The sequence below is a fragment of the Leptodactylus fuscus genome, unplaced genomic scaffold (assembly GCF_031893055.1).
Source record: "Leptodactylus fuscus isolate aLepFus1 unplaced genomic scaffold, aLepFus1.hap2 HAP2_SCAFFOLD_208, whole genome shotgun sequence".
Classification (NCBI taxonomy): Eukaryota; Metazoa; Chordata; class Amphibia; order Anura; family Leptodactylidae; genus Leptodactylus; species Leptodactylus fuscus.
In genome coordinates, this window is record NW_027440231.1 from 108,175 (window position 1) to 130,081 (window position 21,907).

Below are 21,907 nucleotides of genomic sequence, written 5' to 3' on the forward strand. Positions count from 1 at the left end.
CAGCCAGAGTGCTCCGACTACAGAGACCCGACTACAGAACTAGAGCCCCGACTACACAGCCAGAGTGCTCCGACTACAGAGACCCGACTACACTGCGAGGGGGCCCCGACTACACAGCCAGAGTGCTCCGATTACAGAGACCCGACTACACTGCGAGGGGGCCCCGACTACACAGCGAGTGAGGAGAAGACGCAGAAAGCCCAAGAGACGAGAACAGGACTATAGGGCCGACCCGACTACACTGCGAGGGGGCCCCGACTACACAGCCAGAGTGCTCTGACTACAGAGACCCGACTACACTGCGAGGGGGCCCTGACTACACAGCCAGAGTGCTCCGACTACAGAGACCCGACTACACTGCGAGGGGGCCCCGACTACACAGCCAGAGTGCTCCGACTACAGAGACCCGACTACACTGCGAGGGGGCCCCGACTACACAGCCAGAGTGCTCTGACTACAGAGACCCGACTACACTGCGAGGGGGCCCCGACTACACAGCTAGAGTGCCTAGACTACAGAGACCCGACTACACTGCGAGGGGGCCCTGACTACACAACCAGAGTGCTCCGACTACAGAGACCCGACTACACTGCGAGGGGGCCCCGACTACACAGCCAGAGTGCTCCGACTACAGAGACCCGACTACACTGCGAGGGGGCCCCGACTACACAGCTAGAGTGCCTAGACTACAGAGACCCGACTACACTGCGAGGGGGCCCCGACTACACAACCAGAGTGCTCCGACTACAGAGACCCGACTACACTGCGAGGGGGCCCCGACTACACAGCTAGAGTGCCTAGACTACAGAGACCCGACTACACTGCGAGGGGGCCCCGACTACACAGCCAGAGTGCTCCGACTACAGAGACCCGACTACACTGCGAGGGGGCCCCGACTACACAGCTAGAGTGCCTAGACTACAGAGACCCGACTACACTGCGAGGGGGCCCCGACTACACAACCAGAGTGCTCCGACTACAGAGACCCGACTACACTGCGAGGGGGCCCTGACTACACAGCCAGAGTGCTCTGACTACAGAGACCCGACTACACTGCGAGGGGGCCCTGACTACACAGCCAGAGTGCTCCGACTACAGAGACCCGACTACACTGCGAGGGGGCCCCGACTACACAGCCAGAGTGCTCCGACTACAGAGACCCGACTACACTGCGAGGGGGCCCCGACTACACAACCAGAGTGCTCCGACTACAGAGACCCGACTACACTGCGAGGGGGCCCTGACTACACAGCCAGAGTGCTCCGACTACAGAGACCCGACTACACTGCGAGGGGGCCCTGACTACACAGCCAGAGTGCTCCGACTACAGAGACCCGACTACACTGCGAGGGGGCCCCGACTACACAACCAGAGTGCTCTGACTACAGAGACCCGACTACACTGCGAGGGGGCCCTGACTACACAACCAGAGTGCTCCGACTACAGAGACCCGACTACACTGCGAGGGGGCCCCGACTACACAGCGAGTGAGGAGAAGACGCAGAAAGCCCAAGAGACGAGAACAGGACTATAGGGCCGACCCGACTACACTGCGAGGGGGCCCCGACTACACAGCCAGAGTGCTCCGACTACAGAGACCCGACTACACTGCGAGGGGGCCCCGACTACACAGCGAGTGAGGAGAAGACGCAGAAAGCCCAAGAGACGAGAACAGGACTATAGGGCCGACCCGACTACACTGCGAGGGGGCCCCGACTACACAGCCAGAGTGCTCCGACTACAGAGACCTGACTACACAGCCAGAGTGCTCCGACTACAGAGACCCGACTACACTGCGAGGGGGCCCCGACTACACAGCCAGAGTGCTCCGACTACAGAGACCTGACTACACAGCCAGAGTGCTCCGACTACAGAGACCCGACTACACTGCGAGGGGGCCCTGACTACACAGCCAGAGTGCTCCGACTACAGAGACCCGACTACACTGCGAGGGGGCCCTGACTACACAACCAGAGTGCTCCGACTACAGAGACCCGACTACACTGCGAGGGGGCCCCGACTACACAGCCAGAGTGCTCCGACTACAGAGACCTGACTACACAGCCAGAGTGCTCCGACTACAGAGACCCGACTACACTGCGAGGGGGCCCCGACTACACAGCCAGAGTGCTCCGACTACAGAGACCTGACTACACAGCCAGAGTGCTCCGACTACAGAGACCCGACTACACTGCGAGGGGGCCCCGACTACACAGCCAGAGTGCTCCGACTACAGAGACCCGACTACAGAACCAGAGCCCCGACTACAGAGACCCGACTACAGAACCAGAGCCCCGACTACACAGCGAGTGAGGAGAAGACGCAGAAAGCCCAAGAGACGAGAACAGGACTATAGGGCCGACCCGACTACACTGCGAGGGGGCCCCGACTACACAGCCAGAGTGCTCCGACTACAGAGACCCGACTACACTGCGAGGGGGCCCCGACTACACAGCCAGAGTGCTCCGACTACAGAGACCCGACTACACTGCGAGGGGGCCCCGACTACACAGCGAGTGAGGAGAAGACACAGAAAGCCCAAGAGCCGACTACAGAACTAGGGGGCCGAGATAGTGCTCCAGCTACAGTGACCCGACCCGACTACAGAGCCAGGGGGCCGAATAGTGCTCCAACTACAGAACTAGAGCCCCGACCCGACTACAGAGACCCGACTACAGAACTAGAGCCCCGACTATACAGCGAGTGAGGAGAAGACGCAGAAAGCCCAAGAGACGAGAACAGAGCTAGGGGGCCGCCCCGACTACACAGCTAGAGTGCCTAGACTACAGAGCCCTGACTACACAGCTAGAGCCCCGACTACAGAGCCAGAGTGCTCCGACTACACAGCCCCGACCCGACTACAGAGACCCGACTACAGAACTAGAGCCCCGACTACACAGCGAGTGAGGAGAAGATGCAGAAAGCCGAAGAGACGAGAACAGAGCTAGGGGGCCGCCCCGACTACACAGCTAGAGTGCCTAGACTACAGAGCCCTGACTACAGCCATAACACTCCCCCCTTGTCCCATGCCCCATTACATTCTACCCCCTGTTTGAGGAGAGACACACGATTATTCTTTAGGTTTCTATTGTAGAATTTCTGTAGCTTTGTATAAACCAGAAGTCTCCGATCTGAGCTACAGAAATTACTAGAGAATAATCGGGGGCCTCCGGCGTCAGGTAACACCCTCCCCGCGTCCCTAATTATTCTGCACACGGGACGTCTGTGTGGTACAGATGTGTATTCTCACGGCCGGGTTTGTGTCTCGGGCTCTTTGGATCAGCGAGCTCAATCTCAGACACCCGTGAGAAGAGATTTGTCAGATGGGCCCGATGACAGAACAGATGGGAAGAAGATACATGAAAATCGGCTCGGTCTTTAAGGGGTTAAAAAAATCCCGTACTGTAAACGTTAGGTATTCCCGTGTGTATAAGTCCCCAATATCCATACAGTGAACGCCCCCAAAATACTGCCATGTGTAAAATCACGTATTTCAGTCTCCTCGCGTTCCCAAAAAAACCAGCAATAAAAAGTCATCAAAGATTCATAAGATACCAAACATGGCCACCGGCGTATCCCACAAATACTGAGCCCTGACAAATTTCCGCCCGAGGTGTCCAAAAACCGATAGAAGTCTGGTATCTCCGTAATAGTCATGGCCGGACAGAGCCAAAAATAATGAGAGAATTGGGGGATATCTCACCTGGAGCCCCAAAGTGTAATAAAAGCGAATCGAAATATTAGATGTGCCCAAAATGGTGCCCAATGACGGTACAAAGAATAAGCCCCCACATAGCGACGTCACCGAGCGGTAAGGTACAAACTACCCTGCAGCATTAAAGGGTTAACAATGACCCCGCAGCTTTGTCCGGGGGGTCGTTGTGATTACAGAGGTACCAGACTTATGTTGGTGTTATTAGGGTTTTATATATGTAGACGGTCAGTCCCGTATGGAGATATATGATGTAGGGATATACAGATATATGATATAGGGATGTATGATTGATATAGGGATGTATGATATACGGATATATAATATAGGGATCTATGATATACGGATATAGGGATCTATGATATAGGGGTGTATGATATAGGGATGTATGATGTAGAGATATGATTATAGGATATAGGGATACATGATGTAGTGATATATGATATACGGCTATAGGATATAGAGATGTATGATGTAGGGATATAGGATGTAGGGAAATATGATATAGGGATGTATGATATAGGGAAATATGATATAGGGATCTATGATATACGGATATATGATATAGGGATGTATGATGTAGGGATATATGATATACGGCTATAGGATATAGCAATGTATGATATAGGATATAGGGATATATGATGTAGGGATCTATGATATAGGGATCTATAATATACGGCTATAGGATACAGGGATATATGATATACGGCTATAGGATATAGCAATGTATGATATAGGAATATATGATGTAGGGATCTATGATATAGGGATCTATGATATACGGCTATATGATATAGGGATGTATGATGTAGGGATATATGATATACGGCTATAGGATGTAGGGAAATATGATATAGGGATGTATGATATAGGGAAATATGATATAGGGATCTATGATATACGGATATATGATATAGGGATGTATGATGTAGGGATATATGATATACGGCTATAGGATATAGGGATGTATGATGTAGGGATATAGGATGTAGGGAAATATGATATAGGGATCTATGATATAGGGATGTATGATATACGGCTATAGGATATAGGGATGTAGGGAAATATGATATAGGGATCTATGATATACGGATATATGATATAGGGAACTATGATATATGGCTATATGATATAGGATATAGGGATATATGATGTAGGGATATATGATATAGGAATCTATGATATAGGGATGTATGATATACGGCTATAGGATATAGGGATATATGATATAGGGAAATATGATATAGGGATGTATGATGTAGGGATATATGATATACGGCTATAGGATGTAGGGATCTATGATATAGGGATCTATGATATATGGATATATGATATAGGGATGTATGATATACGGCTATATGATATAGGGATATATGATGTAGGGATATATGATATACGGCTATATGATATAGGGATATATGATGTAGGGATCTATGATATACGGATCTATGATATACGGATGTATGATAGAGGGATATATGATATACGGCATCTATGATATAGGGATATATGAAATACAGATATATGTTATAGGGATATATGAAATACAGATATATGATATAGGGATCAGTATGTATCAGTAACCCTATCAGTATGTCTTTGTAGAATGGGAAGAAATCCATGCAAACACGGGGAGAACATACAAACTCCTTGCAGATGTTGTTCCTGGCAGGATTCAAACCCAGGACCCCAGTGCTGCAGTGCTAACCACTGAGCCACCGTGTTGCCCCAGTTTTGGGGTCTCCGTATTCTGACACCTGTTTTGCGGACAGATTGCAGTTTTTGTTGGTACCAATGCTTATGTACAACCTTTTCATCACTTTTTATGGCTATTTTGGGGTAACCAAAACACATTTATTTGGGCATTTTCCACAACTAGTAGTCTCCGCCTTAATGGGCTTATGTGCTCCACCATTTAAGGTTAACCACAAGTTTCTTCCCTCAAAGTTGCCTTTTTGTTAGCCATAACGTGTGAAGAAGATAAGCGGCGCTTCAGGCCTTCTCTGCTTCTCATTCCGTATCATATTCCTGCCAGATAGCGAGGAGGTTTTTTTGCAGCTTCACTACTGACATCCCCACCTAACATTTCCTCCTACGTCCCCTCCTAACGTCTCCTCCTAACGTCCCCTCCTAACGTCCCCTCCTAACGTCTCCTCCTAACATCCCCTGCTAACGTTTCCTCCTACGTCCCCTCCTAACGTCTCCTCCTACGTCCCCTCCTAACGTCCCCTCCTACGTCTCCTCCTAACGTCTCCTCCTACGTCCCCTCCTAACGTCCCCTCCTACGTCTCCTCCTAACGTCCCCTCCTACGTCTCCTCCTAACGTCTCCTCCTACGTCCCCTCCTAACGTCTCCTCCTAACGTCTCCTCCTACGTCCCCTCCTAACGTCTCCTCCTACGTCCCCTCCTAAGTCCCCTCCTAACGTCTCCTCCTACGTCCCCTCCTAACGTCCCCTCCTACGTCTCCTCCTAACGTCTCCTCCTACGTCCCCTCCTAACGTCTCCTCCTACGTCCCCTCCTAACGTCCCCTCCTAACGTCTCCTCCTAACGTCTCCTCCTAACGTCTCCTCCTACGTCCCCTCCTAACGTCCCCTCCTACGTCCCCTCCTAACGTCCCCTCCTACGTCTCCTCCTACGTCCCCTCCTACGTCTCCTCCTACGTCCCCTCCTAACGTCCCCTCCTACGTCTCCTCCTACGTCCCCTCCTAACGTCCCCTCCTACGTCCCCTCCTAACGTCCCCTCCTACGTCTCCTCCTAACGTCTCCTCCTACGTCCCCTCCTACGTCCCCTCCTAACGTCCCCTCCTAACTTCTCCTCCTACGTCCCCTCCTAACGTCTCCTCCTAACGTCTCCTCCTACGTCCCATCCTAACGTCCCCTCCTAACGTCTCCTCCTACGTCCCCTCCTAAGTCCCCTCCTAACGTCTCCTCCTACGTCCCCTCCTAACGTCTCCTCCTACGTCCCCTCCTAAGTCCCCTCCTAACGTCTCCTCCTACGTCCCCTCCTAACGTCTCCTCCTACGTCCCCTCCTAACGTCTCCTCCTACGTCCCCTCCTACATCCCCTCCTAACGTCTCCCCCTAGGTCCCCTCCTAACGTCTCCTCCTACGTCCCCTTCTAACGTCTCCTCCTAATGTCCTCTCCTAACGTCTCCTCCTACGTCCCCTCCTAACGTCTCCTCCTACGTCCCCTCCTAACGTCTCCTCCTACGTCCCCTCCTACATCCCCTCCTAACGTCTCCCCCTAGGTCCCCTCCTAACGTCTCCTCCTACGTCCCCTTCTAACGTCTCCTCCTAATGTCCTCTCCTAACGTCTCCTCCTACGTCCCCTCCTAACGTCTCCTAATGTCTCCTCCTACGTCCTCTCCTAACGTTCCCTCCTACGTCTCCTCCTAACGTTTCCTCCTAACGTCTCCTCCTACGTCCCCTCCTAACGTCTCCTAAAGTCTCCTCCTACGTCCCCTCCTAACGTTCCCTCCTACGTCCCCTCCTAACGTCTCCCCCTAGGTCCCCTTCTAATTATTTTGTCTTCCATGAATAGCTCAGATAAAATAAATCAGGTCAGTCGTCTGCTCACAAGACGCTTTATTTACAGATCAAAACAGAGCAATGGACGTCTTATAGAATTATGGCTTCATATAGCGAAGAACTTGTGGTCTATAGAGGTGGACCTGGACAACAACGCACAACTCCATGTGACAACAATGGCCTCGCACTGCTAGACCCAATCACCTACAGGGTTAGACGCAAAATAAGATTGAGAACATTGTACAAATAACTTGTGAAATTCTGCAAAACGCAAGAAAACAATCTTTGGATGAAGAGCCGCTAATACTTTATTTGGCCCCGTCCGAGGGGTTGCGCATGCGTTCAGTAAGTCTAACACACGGGACCCAATAAAGGGGTCAGACAAGAGACGGATCCGGCGCGCGGAGAACATGCTAGACATATACAGCACCGAGACACGGGAACATACAAGGAGAGCAGTCATGGTCTTTAAGAAAGACAGGGAACTTTTCAATGTGAAAAAGGTAGAAAGAGGGAAAAAAGCCTTACATGGCAAGAAAATTCTCCATCTCCTCAAGGCGCGTGTCACAAGAGGGAAGTCTAACTCTAGCATGACAACGGAAAAATAATATCCGAAAAACGGTCTACGACGGTGCTACTACGACATGATCGGAGGATGGTCATGCTGCCATCTATCTCAGGTCATCAAACGCTAGCAAAATGGCTTCTACAATGGAAGACCTCAAGACACAGCCGTGTGCTAAAGTTTTAGGCAGGCCTGGGAATAATGCTGCAACGTAAGAATGCTTCCAGAAATAGAAGGGTTAAAGGTTTACTTTGTTAGTCAATTAGGAATAGAAGAGAGTGTAAAGCCCGTCCATGTTTGGGGTGAGTTTTGTAATTCTCGGTACTTGCAGCCAGTTTTAGGCAGGACTGGACAGGGAGGTTGTTCCCGCCGCCATCTTGGAGAACTAAGCTGTGGATGTTGCTCCAATCCTTCTGCCTCTTCATGTCCTCCCAGACAGACTTGGCCAGGGCCATATCATCATTAACCCTTCTATTTCTGAAGGTATTCATACTCTCCATTTCCCCCCCCCCACCTGCCTATAACTTTGGCACCGCTCAGAGAGGATTATTTTTCATGGATAATCTGATGTTTTGTGAGATGGACCTTACAGACAAAGAACCTCCCACACTCGGCACATATAAAGGACGCCTTCCCGGAGTGAATCGTCTCGTGGGATATCAGATTACTCTTTCGGGCAAAGCACTTCCCACATACGGGGCAGGCGTAGGGCTTCTCTCCCGTGTGTAAGGTCAGGTGGTTCTGAAGGCTGGATCTTTTGGAGAAGACCTTCCCACATTTGGAACAAGTGAGTTTCTCCTGTCGGTGATTTCGCCGGTGATTGATAAGCCCTGATTTGCGAGTAAAGCATTCCGAACAGTCGGGACACTGGAAAGTCTGTGGGACGGCTTCAGCGGTGGCGTGAGCCGGGCGCAGCGGAGCGTGCTCTGTATGTGGCTCCGTGTCTTTGGAATTCTCCTCCTCTTCCTCTGAACTAGAGCCATCTTTGATGCGGGTGAATGTATATTTGGCCTGTGCATGTTTTATAAGCGCGTATATGTCAGTGTCTAAACTGCCTTTGTCAAAGAATGAATAGTTATTGTGCACATCTTCACTGGAGGACTGCTGGGCTTCTGTATACATGGCGGTATTTATAGCCCTACCGTCATTACACAACCCTGGCTCCGCTATACTATGATCAGACGGAGGCTGCTCTGTGGGGCTTGTGTGGTTCCCTCCGTCACTTGAGGTTGGCTCCTCCATATTTGCGGGAGAATAACGTTCTATGCAATGTGTTGGAGTATACAGGTTAGACTCTACGAGGTGTCCTCCATCATACGTGAGCGGCTCCTCCTTAATGAGAGATGGATCATACTGCTCACATGAGGCCAGCTCCTCCTTAATATGAGGGGACGCGTGTGTATGATCTGTAGGGAGCTCGGAGTCTGTCTGGGGTCCTTGATCACTTGAGACTGGTTCCTCTTTGATAGGAGGTGATGGGTAGTGCTGGGTATCTACAGATATACAAGTGACCGGCTCTGGGATGTTTCTCCCATCGTATGAGACGGCTTCAACCTTAATATTACTGTGCAGGATTGGTCGACCATCTGTCTCCTCTTTTTCTTCACTCGATGATTCCCCCAAACCATTCACCATCTCATCTGAAAGTAATAGAGAGCACGTTATCTCAGTGCAGTCGTGAGTGTTCAGACCTACGCGGGCAAAGAACGCGCGTCTCACCTAGAGAGGAGAGGGCCTGCTGGCTGTCCATCCCAACCTGATCATCTTCTACATAGTCACACGTCTGCAAAGAAGGAAAGCAAAATGTAAAGGCTTATTCCCATCTCAGAAAGCCATGGCCGTAATGGGAACAAGTCACCAAACCCACTCCCGCTGCCCTACACTGATTTCGTAGCGCCCATTTTCTTGCGCTGCCTCTTCCCGTGAGGCCCTGGTGGTGCAGTCAGATATTTCCGTTGTGGCCATCATTTGCCACGAGATGTGATCTATATGTCCTACCCTAAGGACAGCTCATCAATATCTGACCTAGGACAACCCCTGTAACCCACGAGATGAAGCCCATAGAAATGAAGGTTTATTAATAGACATCAATGAAAAAGACAACTCATCCTGCAAAAAAAGAGACCCTGATATAAGAGATGGCTTTTATAACATAAAAAGGGGTAGCCCCCCCCCAAACATCTCTGTTATCTTCTTCTATGCCGTCTCAGGACCCTAAATAACCCCCAGGTATCCCACGATGTCCACCGTTACCTCTGCCCTCAGCAGCTCCATGATCTTTTGGGTGAGGTCGAGGATCTTCAGCTGGTTGTTTTTGGTGAAGTCAGGCGGAGGCTCCACGATGGGGCTCGGTGTCCTGCTCCAGCCTTCGCCATGACTACATGTCTTCTTCACCACAATATAATCCTTCGATTCAAGAGAAATCAAATATTACCGTCAGGGAGTCGGAGAGCCTGCCCACAACCCTGGACATCCTGTAACCTCATCCATAGTGTCGGAGACCTTCTGTACAAGCACAGACACCACCATGTATTAGGGAGTCGGAGAGCCTGCCCACAACCCTGGACATCCTGTAACCTCATCCATAGTGTCGGAGACCTTCTGTACAAGCACAGACACCCCCATGTATTAGGGAGTCGGAGAGCCTGCCCACAACCCTGGACATCCTGTAACCTCATCCATAGTGTCGGAGACCTTCTGTACAAGAACAGACACCCCCATGTATTAGGGCGTCCTCACCTCTCCAGTCAGCAGGCAGATGATCTCCAGGGTGAGCTTCAGGATCACGTGTGTAACGTCCGATCTCCTCGTGCCCAGACGACAACCTTCTTGGCTTTCCTTGGCGTTGTGTTGGAAATACTCGGGGGCTTTGATGATTGTTGCCATGTTAGCCTGGAAGTCAATGGCAAGAAGTCAATCACAACGTACAAATAATCCAGAATCTGAATAGTCCTCGGTATCAGATCAGTGGGGCCCATCATTGGCGACACACATGATATAGTGGCTGTGCTTGGTACTGCAGCTCATCCCCGTTCACCTGAATCGGGCTGAGGGCGTGAAACCTTTCCTGTTCACGAGGCCACGTTGTCACTCCCCAATGTAAATGGGATATTTCTAGATCAGACTTCTTATAATAAACCTAGAGGAGGTCAATGTCTGATAAGAAATGGGGGTCCCGTCTCCCCTATAGGGAATCTCTCTCCAGGATGGCTCGTCTATGACTTCAGTGTAAGTTAGTGACCCTAATAGTTGCGATAGACACGAGACCACTCACTGCCCCCTACCATATACTACTATATATACTGCAGTATACTCTACATTTTACCGGATTAGGCCCCATCCAGGCAGCCCAGTGTTTCAGGCTGTCATGACGACCCATTGACATCCCATAGTTGCATTTGGGAGGGGATAAGGGAAGAAGTTCCCCTTTAACCACTTGATTACCGCACAGTATTGATGACGGCAGGTTAGCTGGAGAGCCGTGTAGTCACCTCCATGGCCACCTGATAGACACTGTAAGAACCTACCCGGCCACACGGGCGCTGATCCAGGGCAGAAGGGTTTACGGCACGATTTGGCTGCTGTGATGTCACTGATAAGCAGTTAGGTTGGCCCAGAGCGGACATGGCCACACTTGTGCTCTTAAGTGTGGGCTTCACTTTCTGCCACGGACACTTTTGCGGTGGAACATCCCGGAAAATTGTGGGGACAGCGTCCTTCCTCAGGGTCTTCCGCAACCCACTGGGCTGGTACGACTGTTCGGTGAAATGTTCTGAGCACACCCGGAACCTGTTGTTGGTTTTGCCCTCAAATATCCTCTCGGCCAGTTCCTCAATGTCGCGGATGACGTGTCCGCTCCCCTCGATGCACCGCAGCCATGTTTTGATCTTGTCCAGGTTGTTGGGAAAGGAGTGCAGGATGATGTTCAGTCTCTTCCCCCCGTAGTTGTGGCATCGCTCAACAAAGCATCTTGGCATCTTCTTTTACTTCGGGAAAAAACGGGAATCTGCGGGACATGATAAGAACTCATTGTGTAAGAGCTGCACAATACGCCCCAGTACCACGTCCCCCCCCCCCCCCAATCTGTCAGAGAGACAATAAGTGTCTTTAGTGTATCTCTGGTGAGGAAAGGGTGTATTCTGGAGATGGAAGTGACACGAATGTGCGAGTGATTCAACATGAGGGGTGAAGGAAAGGTCTGCGTCACACATGACCCCGAGATTCGATCTATAGACTCTGAATAGTGCTATAGGGACTGGATCTATAGGCTCTGTGTAGTGCTATAGGGACTGGATCTATAGACTCTGTATAGTGCTATAGGCTCTGGATCTATAGGCTCTGTATAGTGCTATAGGGACTGGATCTATAGGCTCTGTATAGTGCTATAGACTCTGGATCTATAGGCTCTGTATAGTGCTATATGCTCTGGACCTATAGGTTCTGTATAGTGCTATAGGGACTGGATCTATAGGCTCTGTGTAGTGCTATAGGGACTGGATCTATAGGCACTGTATAGTGCTATAGGGACTGGATCTATAGGCTCTGTATAGTGCTATAGGCTCTGGATCTATAGGCTCTGTATAGTGCTATAGGGACAGGATCTATAGGCTTTGTATAGTGCTACAGACTCTGGATGTATAGGCTCTGTATAGTGCTATAGGGACTTGATCTATAGGCTCTGTATAGTGCTATAGGCTCTGGATCTATAGGCTCTGTATAGTGCTATAGGGACAGGATCTATAGGCTCTGTATAGTGCTATAGGCTCTGGATCTATAGGCTCTGTATAGTGCTATAGGGATTCGATCTATAGGCTCTGTATAGAGCTATAGGCTCTGGATCTATAGGCTCTGTATAGTGCTATAGGCTCTGGATCTATAGGCTCTGTATAGTGCTATAGGCTCTGTATCTATAGGCTCTGTATAGTGCTATAGGGACTGGATCTATAGGCTCTGTATAGTGCTATATGCTCTGGACCTATAGGTTCTGTATAGTGCTATAGGGACTGGATCTATAGGCTCTGTGTAGTGCTATAGGGACTGGATCTATAGGCTCTGTATAGTGCTATAGGGACTGGATCTATAGGCTCTGTATAGTGCTATAGGCTCTGGATCTATAGGCTCTGTATAGTGCTATAGGGACAGGATCTATAGGCTTTGTATAGTGCTACAGACTCTGGATGTATAGGCTCTGTATAGTGCTATAGGGACTTGATCTATAGGCTCTGTATAGTGCTATAGGCTCTGGATCTATAGGCTCTGTATAGTGCTATAGGGACAGGATCTATAGGCTCTGTATAGTGCTATAGGCTCTGGATCTATAGGCTCTGTATAGTGCTATAGGGATTCGATCTATAGGCTCTGTATAGAGCTATAGGCTCTGGATCTATAGGCTCTGTATAGTGCTATAGGCTCTAGATCTATAGGCTCTGTATAGTGCTATAGGCTCTGTATCTATAGGCTCTGTATAGTGCTATAGGGACTGGATCTATAGGCTCTGTATAGTGCTATAGGCTCTGGATCTATAGGCTCTGTATAGTGCTATAGGCTCTGGATCTATAGGCTCCGTATAGTGCTATAGACACTGGATCTATAGGCTCTGTATAGTGCTATAGGGACAGGATCTATAGGCTCTGTATAGTGCTATAGGCTATGGACCAATAGGCTCTGTATAGTGCTATAGGGACTGGATCTATAGACTCTGTGTAGTGTTATAGGCTCTGGATCTATAGGCTCTGTATAGTGCTATAGGGACTGGATCTATAGGCTCTGTATAGTGCTATAGGCTCTGGATCTATAGGCTCTGTATAGTGCTATAGGGACAGGATCTATAGGCTTTGTATAGTGTTATAGGGACTGGATCTATAGGCTCTGTATCTATAGGCTCTGTATAGTGCTATAGGCTCTGTATCTATAGGCTCTGTATAGTGCTATAGACACTGGATCTATAGGCTCTGTCTAGTGCTATAGGCTCTGGATCTATAGGCTCTGTATAGTGCTATAGGCTCTGGATCTATAGACTCTGTATAGTGCTATAGGCTCTGGATCTATAGGCTCTGTATAGTGCTATGGGGACTGGATCTATAGGCTCTGTATAGTGCTATAGGGACTGTATCTATAGGTTCTGTATAGTGCTATAGGGACTGGATCTATAGGCTCTGTATAGTGCTATAGGCTCTGGATCTGTAGGCTCTGTATAGTGCTATAGGCTCTGGATCTGTAGGCTCTGTATAGTGCTATAGGCTCTGGATCTATAGGCTCTGTATAGTGCTATAGGCTCTGGATCTATAGGCTCTGTATAGTGCTATAGGCTCTGGATCTATAGACTCTGTGTAGTGCTATAGGCTCTGGATCTATAGGCTCTGTATAGTGCTATAGGGACTGGATCTATAGGCTTTGTATAGTGCTATAGGCTCTGGATCTATAGGCTCTGTATAGTGCTATAGGGACTGGATCTATAGGCTCTGTATAGTGTTATAGGCTCTGGATCTATAGGCTCTGTATAGTGCTATAGGGACTGGATCTATAGACTCTGTATAGTGCTATAGGCTCTGGATCTATAGGCTCTGTATAGTGCTGTAGGCTCTGGATCTATAAGCTCTGTATAGTGCTATAGGGACTGGATCTATAGACTCTGTATAGTGCTATAGGCTCTGGATCTATAGGCTCTGTATAGTGCTATAGGCTCTGGATCTATAGACTCTGTATAGTGCTATAGGCTCTGGATCTGTAGGCTCTGTATAGTGCTATAGGCTCTGGATCTATAGGCTCTGTATAGTGCTATAGGCTCTGGATCTATAGGCTCTGTATAGTGCTATAGGCTCTGGATCTATAGACTCTGTATAGTGCTATAGGCTCTGGATCTATAGGCTCTGTATAGTGCTATAGGGACTGGATCTATAGGCTTTGTATAGTGCTATAGGCTCTGGATCTATAGGCTCTGTATAGTGCTATAGGGACTGGATCTATAGGCTCTGTATAGTGTTATAGGCTCTGGATCTATAGGCTCTGTATAGTGCTATAGGGACTGGATCTATAGACTCTGTATAGTGCTATAGGCTCTGGATCTATAGGCTCTGTATAGTGCTGTAGGCTCTGGATCTATAAGCTCTGTATAGTGCTATAGGGACTGGATCTATAGGCTCTGTATAGTGCTATAGGCTCTGGATCTATAGGCTCTGTATAGTGCTATAGGCTCTGGATCTATAGACTCTGTATAGTGCTATAGGCTCTGGATCTATAGGCTCTGTATAGTGCTATAGGCTCTGGATCTATAGGCTCTGTATAGTGCTATAGGCTCTGGATCTATAGGCTCTGTATAGTGCTATAGGGACAGGATCTATAGGCTCTGTATAGTGCTATAGGCTCTGGATCTATAGGCTCTGTATAGTGCTATAGGCTCTGGATCTATAGGCTCTGTATACTGCTATAGGCTCTGGATCTATAGGCTCTGTATAGTGCTATAGGCTCTGTATCTATAGGCTCTGTATAGTGCTATAGGCTCTGAATCTATAGACTCTGTATAGTGCTATAGGCTCTGGATCTATAGGCTCTGTATAGTGCTATATGCTCTGGATCTATAGGCTCTGTATAGTGCTATAGGGACTGGATCTATAGGCTCTGTATAGTGCTATAGGCTCTGGATCTATAGGCTCTGTATAGTGCTATAGGCTCTGGATCTATAGACTCTGTATAGTGCTATAGGCTCTGGATCTATAGGCTCTGTATAGTGCTATAGGCTCTGGATCTATAGACTCTGTATAGTGCTATAGGCTCTGGATCTATAGGCTCTGTATAGTGCTATAGGGACAGGATCTATAGGCTCTGTATAGTGCTATAGGCTCTGGATCTATAGGCTCTGTATAGTGCTGTAGGCTCTGGATCTATAGGCTCTGTATAGTGCTGTAGGCTCTGGATCTATAGGCTCTGTATAGTGCTGTAGGCTCTGGATCTATAGGCTCTGTATAGTGCTGTAGGCTCTGGATCTATAGGCTCTGTATAGTGCTATAGGCTCTGGATCTATAGACTCTGTATAGTGCTATAGGCTCTGGATCTATAGGCTCTGTATAGTGCTATAGGGACTGGATCTATAGGCTCTGTATAGTGTTATAGGCTCTGGATCTATAGGCTCTGTATAGTGCTATAGGCTCTGGATCTATAGGCTCTGTATAGTGCTATAAGGACTGGATCTATAGGCTCTGTATAGTGTTATAGGCTCTGGATCTATAGGCTCTGTATAGTGCTATAGGCTCTGCATCTATAGGCTCTGTATAGTGCTATAGGCTCTGGATCTATAGGCTCTGTATAGTGCTATAGGGACTGGATCTATAGGCTCTGTATAGTGCTATAGGCTCTAGATCTATAGGCTCTGTATAGTGCTATAGGCTCTAGATCTATAGGCTCTGTATAGTGCTATAGGGACTGGATCTATAGGCTCTGTATAGTGTTATAGGCTCTGGATCTATAGGCTCTGTATAGTGCTATAGGGACTGGATCTATAGACTCTGTATAGTGCTATAGGCTCTGGATCTATAGGCTCTGTATAGTGCTGTAGGCTCTGGATCTATAGGCTCTGTATAGTGCTATAGGCTCTGGATCTATAGGCTCTGTATAGTGCTATAGGCTCTGGATCTATAGGCTCTGTATAGTGCTGTAGGCTCTGGATCTATAAGCTCTGTATAGTGCTATAGGGACTGGATCTATAGACTCTGTATAGTGTTATAGGCTCTGGATCTATAGGCTCTGTATAGTGCTATAGGGACTGGATCTATAGACTCTGTATAGTGCTATAGGCTCTGGATCTATAGGCTCTGTATAGTGCTGTAGGCTCTGGATCTATAAGCTCTGTATAGTGCTATAGGGACTGGATCTATAGACTCTGTATAGTGCTATAGGCTCTGGATCTATAGGCTCTGTATAGTGCTATAGGCTCTGGATCTATAGACTCTGTATAGTGCTATAGGCTCTGGATCTATAGGCTCTGTATAGTGCTATAGGCTCTGGATCTATAGGCTCTGTATAGTGCTATAGGCTCTGGATCTATAGGCTCTGTATAGTGCTATAGGGACTGGATCTATAGACTCTGTATAGTGCTATAGGCTCTGGATCTATAGGCTCTGTATAGTGCTATAGGCTCTGGATCTATAGGCTCTGTATAGTGCTATAGGCTCTGGATCTATAGACTCTGTATAGTGCTATAGGCTCTGGATCTATAGGCTCTGTATAGTGCTATAGGCTCTGGATCTATAGGCTCTGTATAGTGCTATAGGCTCTGGATCTATAGACTCTGTATAGTGCTATAGGCTCTGGATCTATAGGCTCTGTATAGTGTTATAGGCTCTGGATCTATAGACTCTGTATAGTGCTATAGGCTCTGGATCTATAGGCTCTGTATAGTGCTATAGGCTCTGGATCTATAGGCTCTGTATAGTGCTGTAGGCTTTGGATCTATAGGCTCTGTATAGTGCTATAGGGACTGGATCTATAGGCTCTGTATAGTGCTATAGGCTCTGGATCTATAGGCTCTGTATAGTGCTATAGGCTCTGGATCTATAGGCTCTGTATAGTGCTGTAGGCTTTGGATCTATAGGCTCTGTATAGTGCTATAGGGACTGGATCTATAGGCTCTGTATAGTGCTATAGGCTCTGGATCTATAGGCTTTGTATAGTGCTATAGGCTCTGGATCTATAGGCTCTGTATAGTGCTGTAGGCTCTGGATCTATAGGCTCTGTATAGTGCTATAGGCTCTGGATCTATAGACTCTGTATAGTGCTATAGGCTCTGGATCTATAGGCTCTGTATAGTGCTATAGGCTCTGGATCTATAGGCTCTGTATAGTGCTGTAGGCTCTGGATCTATAGGCTCTGGATCTATAGGCTCTGTATAGTGCTATAGGCTCTGGATCTATAGGCTCTGTATAGTGCTGTAGGCTCTGGATCTATAGGCTCTGTATAGTGCTATAGGCTCTGTATAGTGCTATAGGCTCTGGATCTATAGGCTCTGTATAGTGCTATAGGCTCTGGATCTATAGGCTCTGTATAGTGCTATAGGGACTGGATCTATAGGCTCTGTATAGTGCTGTAGGCTCTGGATCTATAGGCTCTGTATAGTGCTGTAGGCTCTGGATCTATAGGCTCTGTATAGTGCTATAGGGACTGGATCTATAGGCTCTGTATAGTGCTATAGGCTCTGGATCTATAGGCTCTGTATAGTGCTATAGGGACTGGATCTATAGGCTCTGTATAGTGCTATAGGCTCTGGATCTATAGGCTCTGTATAGTGCTATAGGGACTGGATCTATAGGCTCTGTGTAGTGCTATAGGCTCTGGATCTATAGGCTCTGTATAGTGCTGTAGGCTCTGGATCTATAGGCTCTGTATAGTGCTATAGGGACTGGATCTATAGGCTCTGTATAGTGCTATAGGCTCTGGATCTATAGGCTCTGTATAGTGCTATAGGGACTGGATCTATAGGCTCTGTATAGTGCTGTAGGCTCTGGATCTATAGGCTCTGTATAGTGCTATAGGGACTGGATCTATAGGCTCTGTATAGTGCTGTAGGCTCTGGATCTATAGGCTCTGTATAGTGCTATAGGGACTGGATCTATAGGCTCTGTGTAGTGCTATAGGCTCTGGATCTATAGGCTCTGTATAGTGCTATAGGGACTGGATCTATAGGCTCTGTATAGTGCTATAGGCTCTGGATCTATAGGCTCTGTATAGTGCTATAGGGACTGGATCTATAGGCTCTGTATAGTGCTGTAGGCTCTGGATCTATAGGCTCTGTATAGTGCTATAGGGACTGGATCTATAGGCTCTGTATAGTGCTATAGGCTCTGGATCTATAGGCTCTGTATAGTGCTATAGGGACTGGATCTATAGGCTCTGTATAGTGCTATAGGCTCTGGATCTATAGGCTCTGTATAGTGCTATAGGGACTGGATCTATAGGCTCTGTATAGTGCTGTAGGCTCTGGATCTATAGGCTCTGTATAGTGCTATAGGGACTGGATCTATAGGCTCTGTATAGTGCTGTAGGCTCTGGATCTATAGGCTCTGTATAGTGCTATAGGCTCTGGATCTATAGGCTCTGTATAGTGCTATAGGGACTGGATCTATAGGCTCTGTATAGTGCTATAGGCTCTGGATCTATAGGCTCTGTAGTGCTATAGGGACTGGATCTATAGGCTCTGTGTAGTGCTATAGGCTCTGGATCTATAGGCTCTGTATAGTGCTGTAGGCTCTGGATCTATAGGCTCTGTATAGTGCTATAGGGACTGGATCTATAGGCTCTGTATAGTGCTATAGGCTCTGGATCTATAGGCTCTGTATAGTGCTATAGGGACTGGATCTATAGGCTCTGTATAGTGCTGTAGGCTCTGGATCTATAGGCTCTGTATAGTGCTATAGGGACTGGATCTATAGGCTCTGTATAGTGCTGTAGGCTCTGGATCTATAGGCTCTGTATAGTGCTATAGGGACTGGATCTATAGGCTCTGTGTAGTGCTATAGGCTCTGGATCTATAGGCTCTGTATAGTGCTATAGGGACTGGATCTATAGGCTCTGTATAGTGCTGTAGGCTCTGGATCTATAGGCTCTGTATAGTGCTATAGGGACTGGATCTATAGGCTCTGTGTAGTGCTATAGGCTCTGGATCTATAGGCTCTGTATAGTGCTATAGGGACTGGATCTATAGGCTCTGTATAGTGCTGTAGGCTCTGGATCTATAGGTTCTGTATAGTGCTATAGGGACTGGATCTATAGGCTCTGTATAGTGCTGTAGGCTCTGGATCTATAGGCTCTGTATAGTGCTATAGGCTCTGGATCTATAGGCTCTGTATAGTGCTATAGGGACTGGATCTATAGGCTCTGTGTAGTGCTATAGGCTCTGGATCTATAGGCTCTGTATAGTGCTATAGGCTCTGGATCTATAGGCTCTGTATAGTGCTATAGGGACTGGATCTATAGGCTCTGTATAGTGCTGTAGGCTCTGGATCTATAGGCTCTGTATAGTGCTATAGGGACTGGATCTATAGGCTCTGTATAGTGCTGTAGGCTCTGGATCTATAGGCTCTGTATAGTGCTATAGGGACTGGATCTATAGGCTCTGTATAGTGCTGTAGGCTCTGGATCTATAGGCTCTGTATAGTGCTATAGGGACTGGATCTATAGGCTCTGTGTAGTGCTATAGGCTCTGGATCTATAGGCTCTGTATAGTGCTATAGGGACTGGATCTATAGGCTCTGTATAGTGCTATAGGCTCTGGATCTATAGGCTCTGTATAGTGCTATAGGCTCTGTACACTGCTGGTCTCTATCACTGTAACAGACTAATAGGAATCCAGTACGGAGTAAGGCGCTGTTCACACAGGTCAGTGTATAATCCACATCCCACACTTATAGCACCAGATTTGTGTGTACTACCGCGTTGTGTGTCCACAGCCCTACAGCCTGCCCTCACATGACACAGGAGCCCCTCCCCCACCTCAGCAGTCCCGGCTCCGCTCACCCGTTACTATGGCGCCCGGCAGTCGGTTTCCGTTCTGGTTGTTCTTTTATCCTGTCGTAGGACCTTGGTGACGTCAGAGTCATCTCAGCGCATCACGTGACAGGCGGTGTGACCGCGCAGTGGGCGGGGCTACAGTCAGCTTGAAGGACTTTTGACGATGTCATGATCATGTGATCAAATCCATGTGGGGAGAGCGGTCCCTGCGCATGCGTAGAGCGGACACGGCAGAGCCCTGAGGCAACTGATGTCTGTGAGAGGCCCCTGAGGCAGGACCTGTGTAACCGCTTCATGGCCAGAGACTAAATCAGCTTCTCTCTTCTTATAGTCTCGTAGTAATGCAGCTCCATATAGTATATACCATGCTGAGCCCACCCTACAGGACTCCGCGGGGTCACCTATAGCCACGTATATCCCCCCATACTGCAGAGTCACCTATAATATACACACATCACCTATAGCCACGTATATCCTCCCATACTGCAGAGTCACCTATAATATACACACATCACCTATAGCCACGTATATCCCCCCCCCATACTGTGGAGTCACCTATAACATACACACACACATCACCTATAGCCACGTATATCCCCCCCCCCCCTCATACTGCGGAGTCACCTATAACATACACACACACACATCACCTATAGCCACGTATAACCCCCCCCCCCTCATACTGCGGAGTCACCTATAACATACACACACACATCACCTATAGCCACGTATATCCCCCCATACTGCAGAGTCACCTATAACATACACACACACATCACCTATAGCCACGTATAACCCCCCCCCCCATACTGCAGAGTCACCTATAATATACACACATCACCTATAGCCACGTATATCCCCCCCCCATACTGTGGAGTCACCTATAACATACACACACACATCACCTATAGCCACGTATATCCCCCCCCCTCATACTGCGGAGTCACCTATAACATACACACACACATCACCTATAGCCACGTATAACCCCCCCCCCCTCATACTGCGGAGTCACCTATAACATACACACACACATCACCTATAGCCACGTATATCCCCCCATACTGCAGAGTCACCTATAACATACACACACACATCACCTATAGCCACGTATAACCCCCCCCCCCATACTGCGGAGTCACCTATAATATACACACATCACCTATAGCCACGTATATCCCCCCATACTGCAGAGTCACCTATAACATACACACACACATCACCTATAGCCACGTATAACCCCCCCCCCCCCCATACTGCGGAGTCACCTATAATATACACACACATCACCTATAGCCACGTATATCCCCCCCATACTGCGGAGTCACCTATAATATACACACACATCACCTATAGCCACGTATATCCCCCCATAGTGCAGAGTCACCTATAATATACACACATCACCTATAACCACGTATATCCCCCCCATACTGCGGAGTCACCTATAATATACACACACACATCACCTATAGCCACGTATATCCCCCCATACTGCGGAGTCACCTATAACATACACACACACATCACCTATAGCCACGTATAACCCCCCCCATACTGCGGAGTCACCTATAATATACACACACATCACCTATAGCCAC

General features: G+C 48.2%; 1 protein-coding gene across 1 annotated transcript; it reads right to left on the reverse strand.

Annotated features, from left to right (window-relative positions):
* Nucleotides 1-7,296: 7,296 nt before the first annotated feature.
* On the reverse strand, nucleotides 7,297-20,402 carry LOC142187367 (uncharacterized). Its single transcript, XM_075261571.1, has 6 exons — nucleotides 20,313-20,402; nucleotides 11,336-11,814; nucleotides 10,548-10,700; nucleotides 10,062-10,214; nucleotides 9,528-9,591; nucleotides 7,297-9,448 (listed from the first exon to the last, which is right to left on the reverse strand). Exons 2-6 carry the CDS (start codon nucleotides 11,783-11,785, stop codon nucleotides 8,355-8,357), a joined length of 1,914 nt encoding a protein of 637 aa, XP_075117672.1. The 5' UTR covers nucleotides 11,786-11,814; nucleotides 20,313-20,402; the 3' UTR covers nucleotides 7,297-8,354.
* Nucleotides 20,403-21,907: the final 1,505 nt, after the last annotated feature.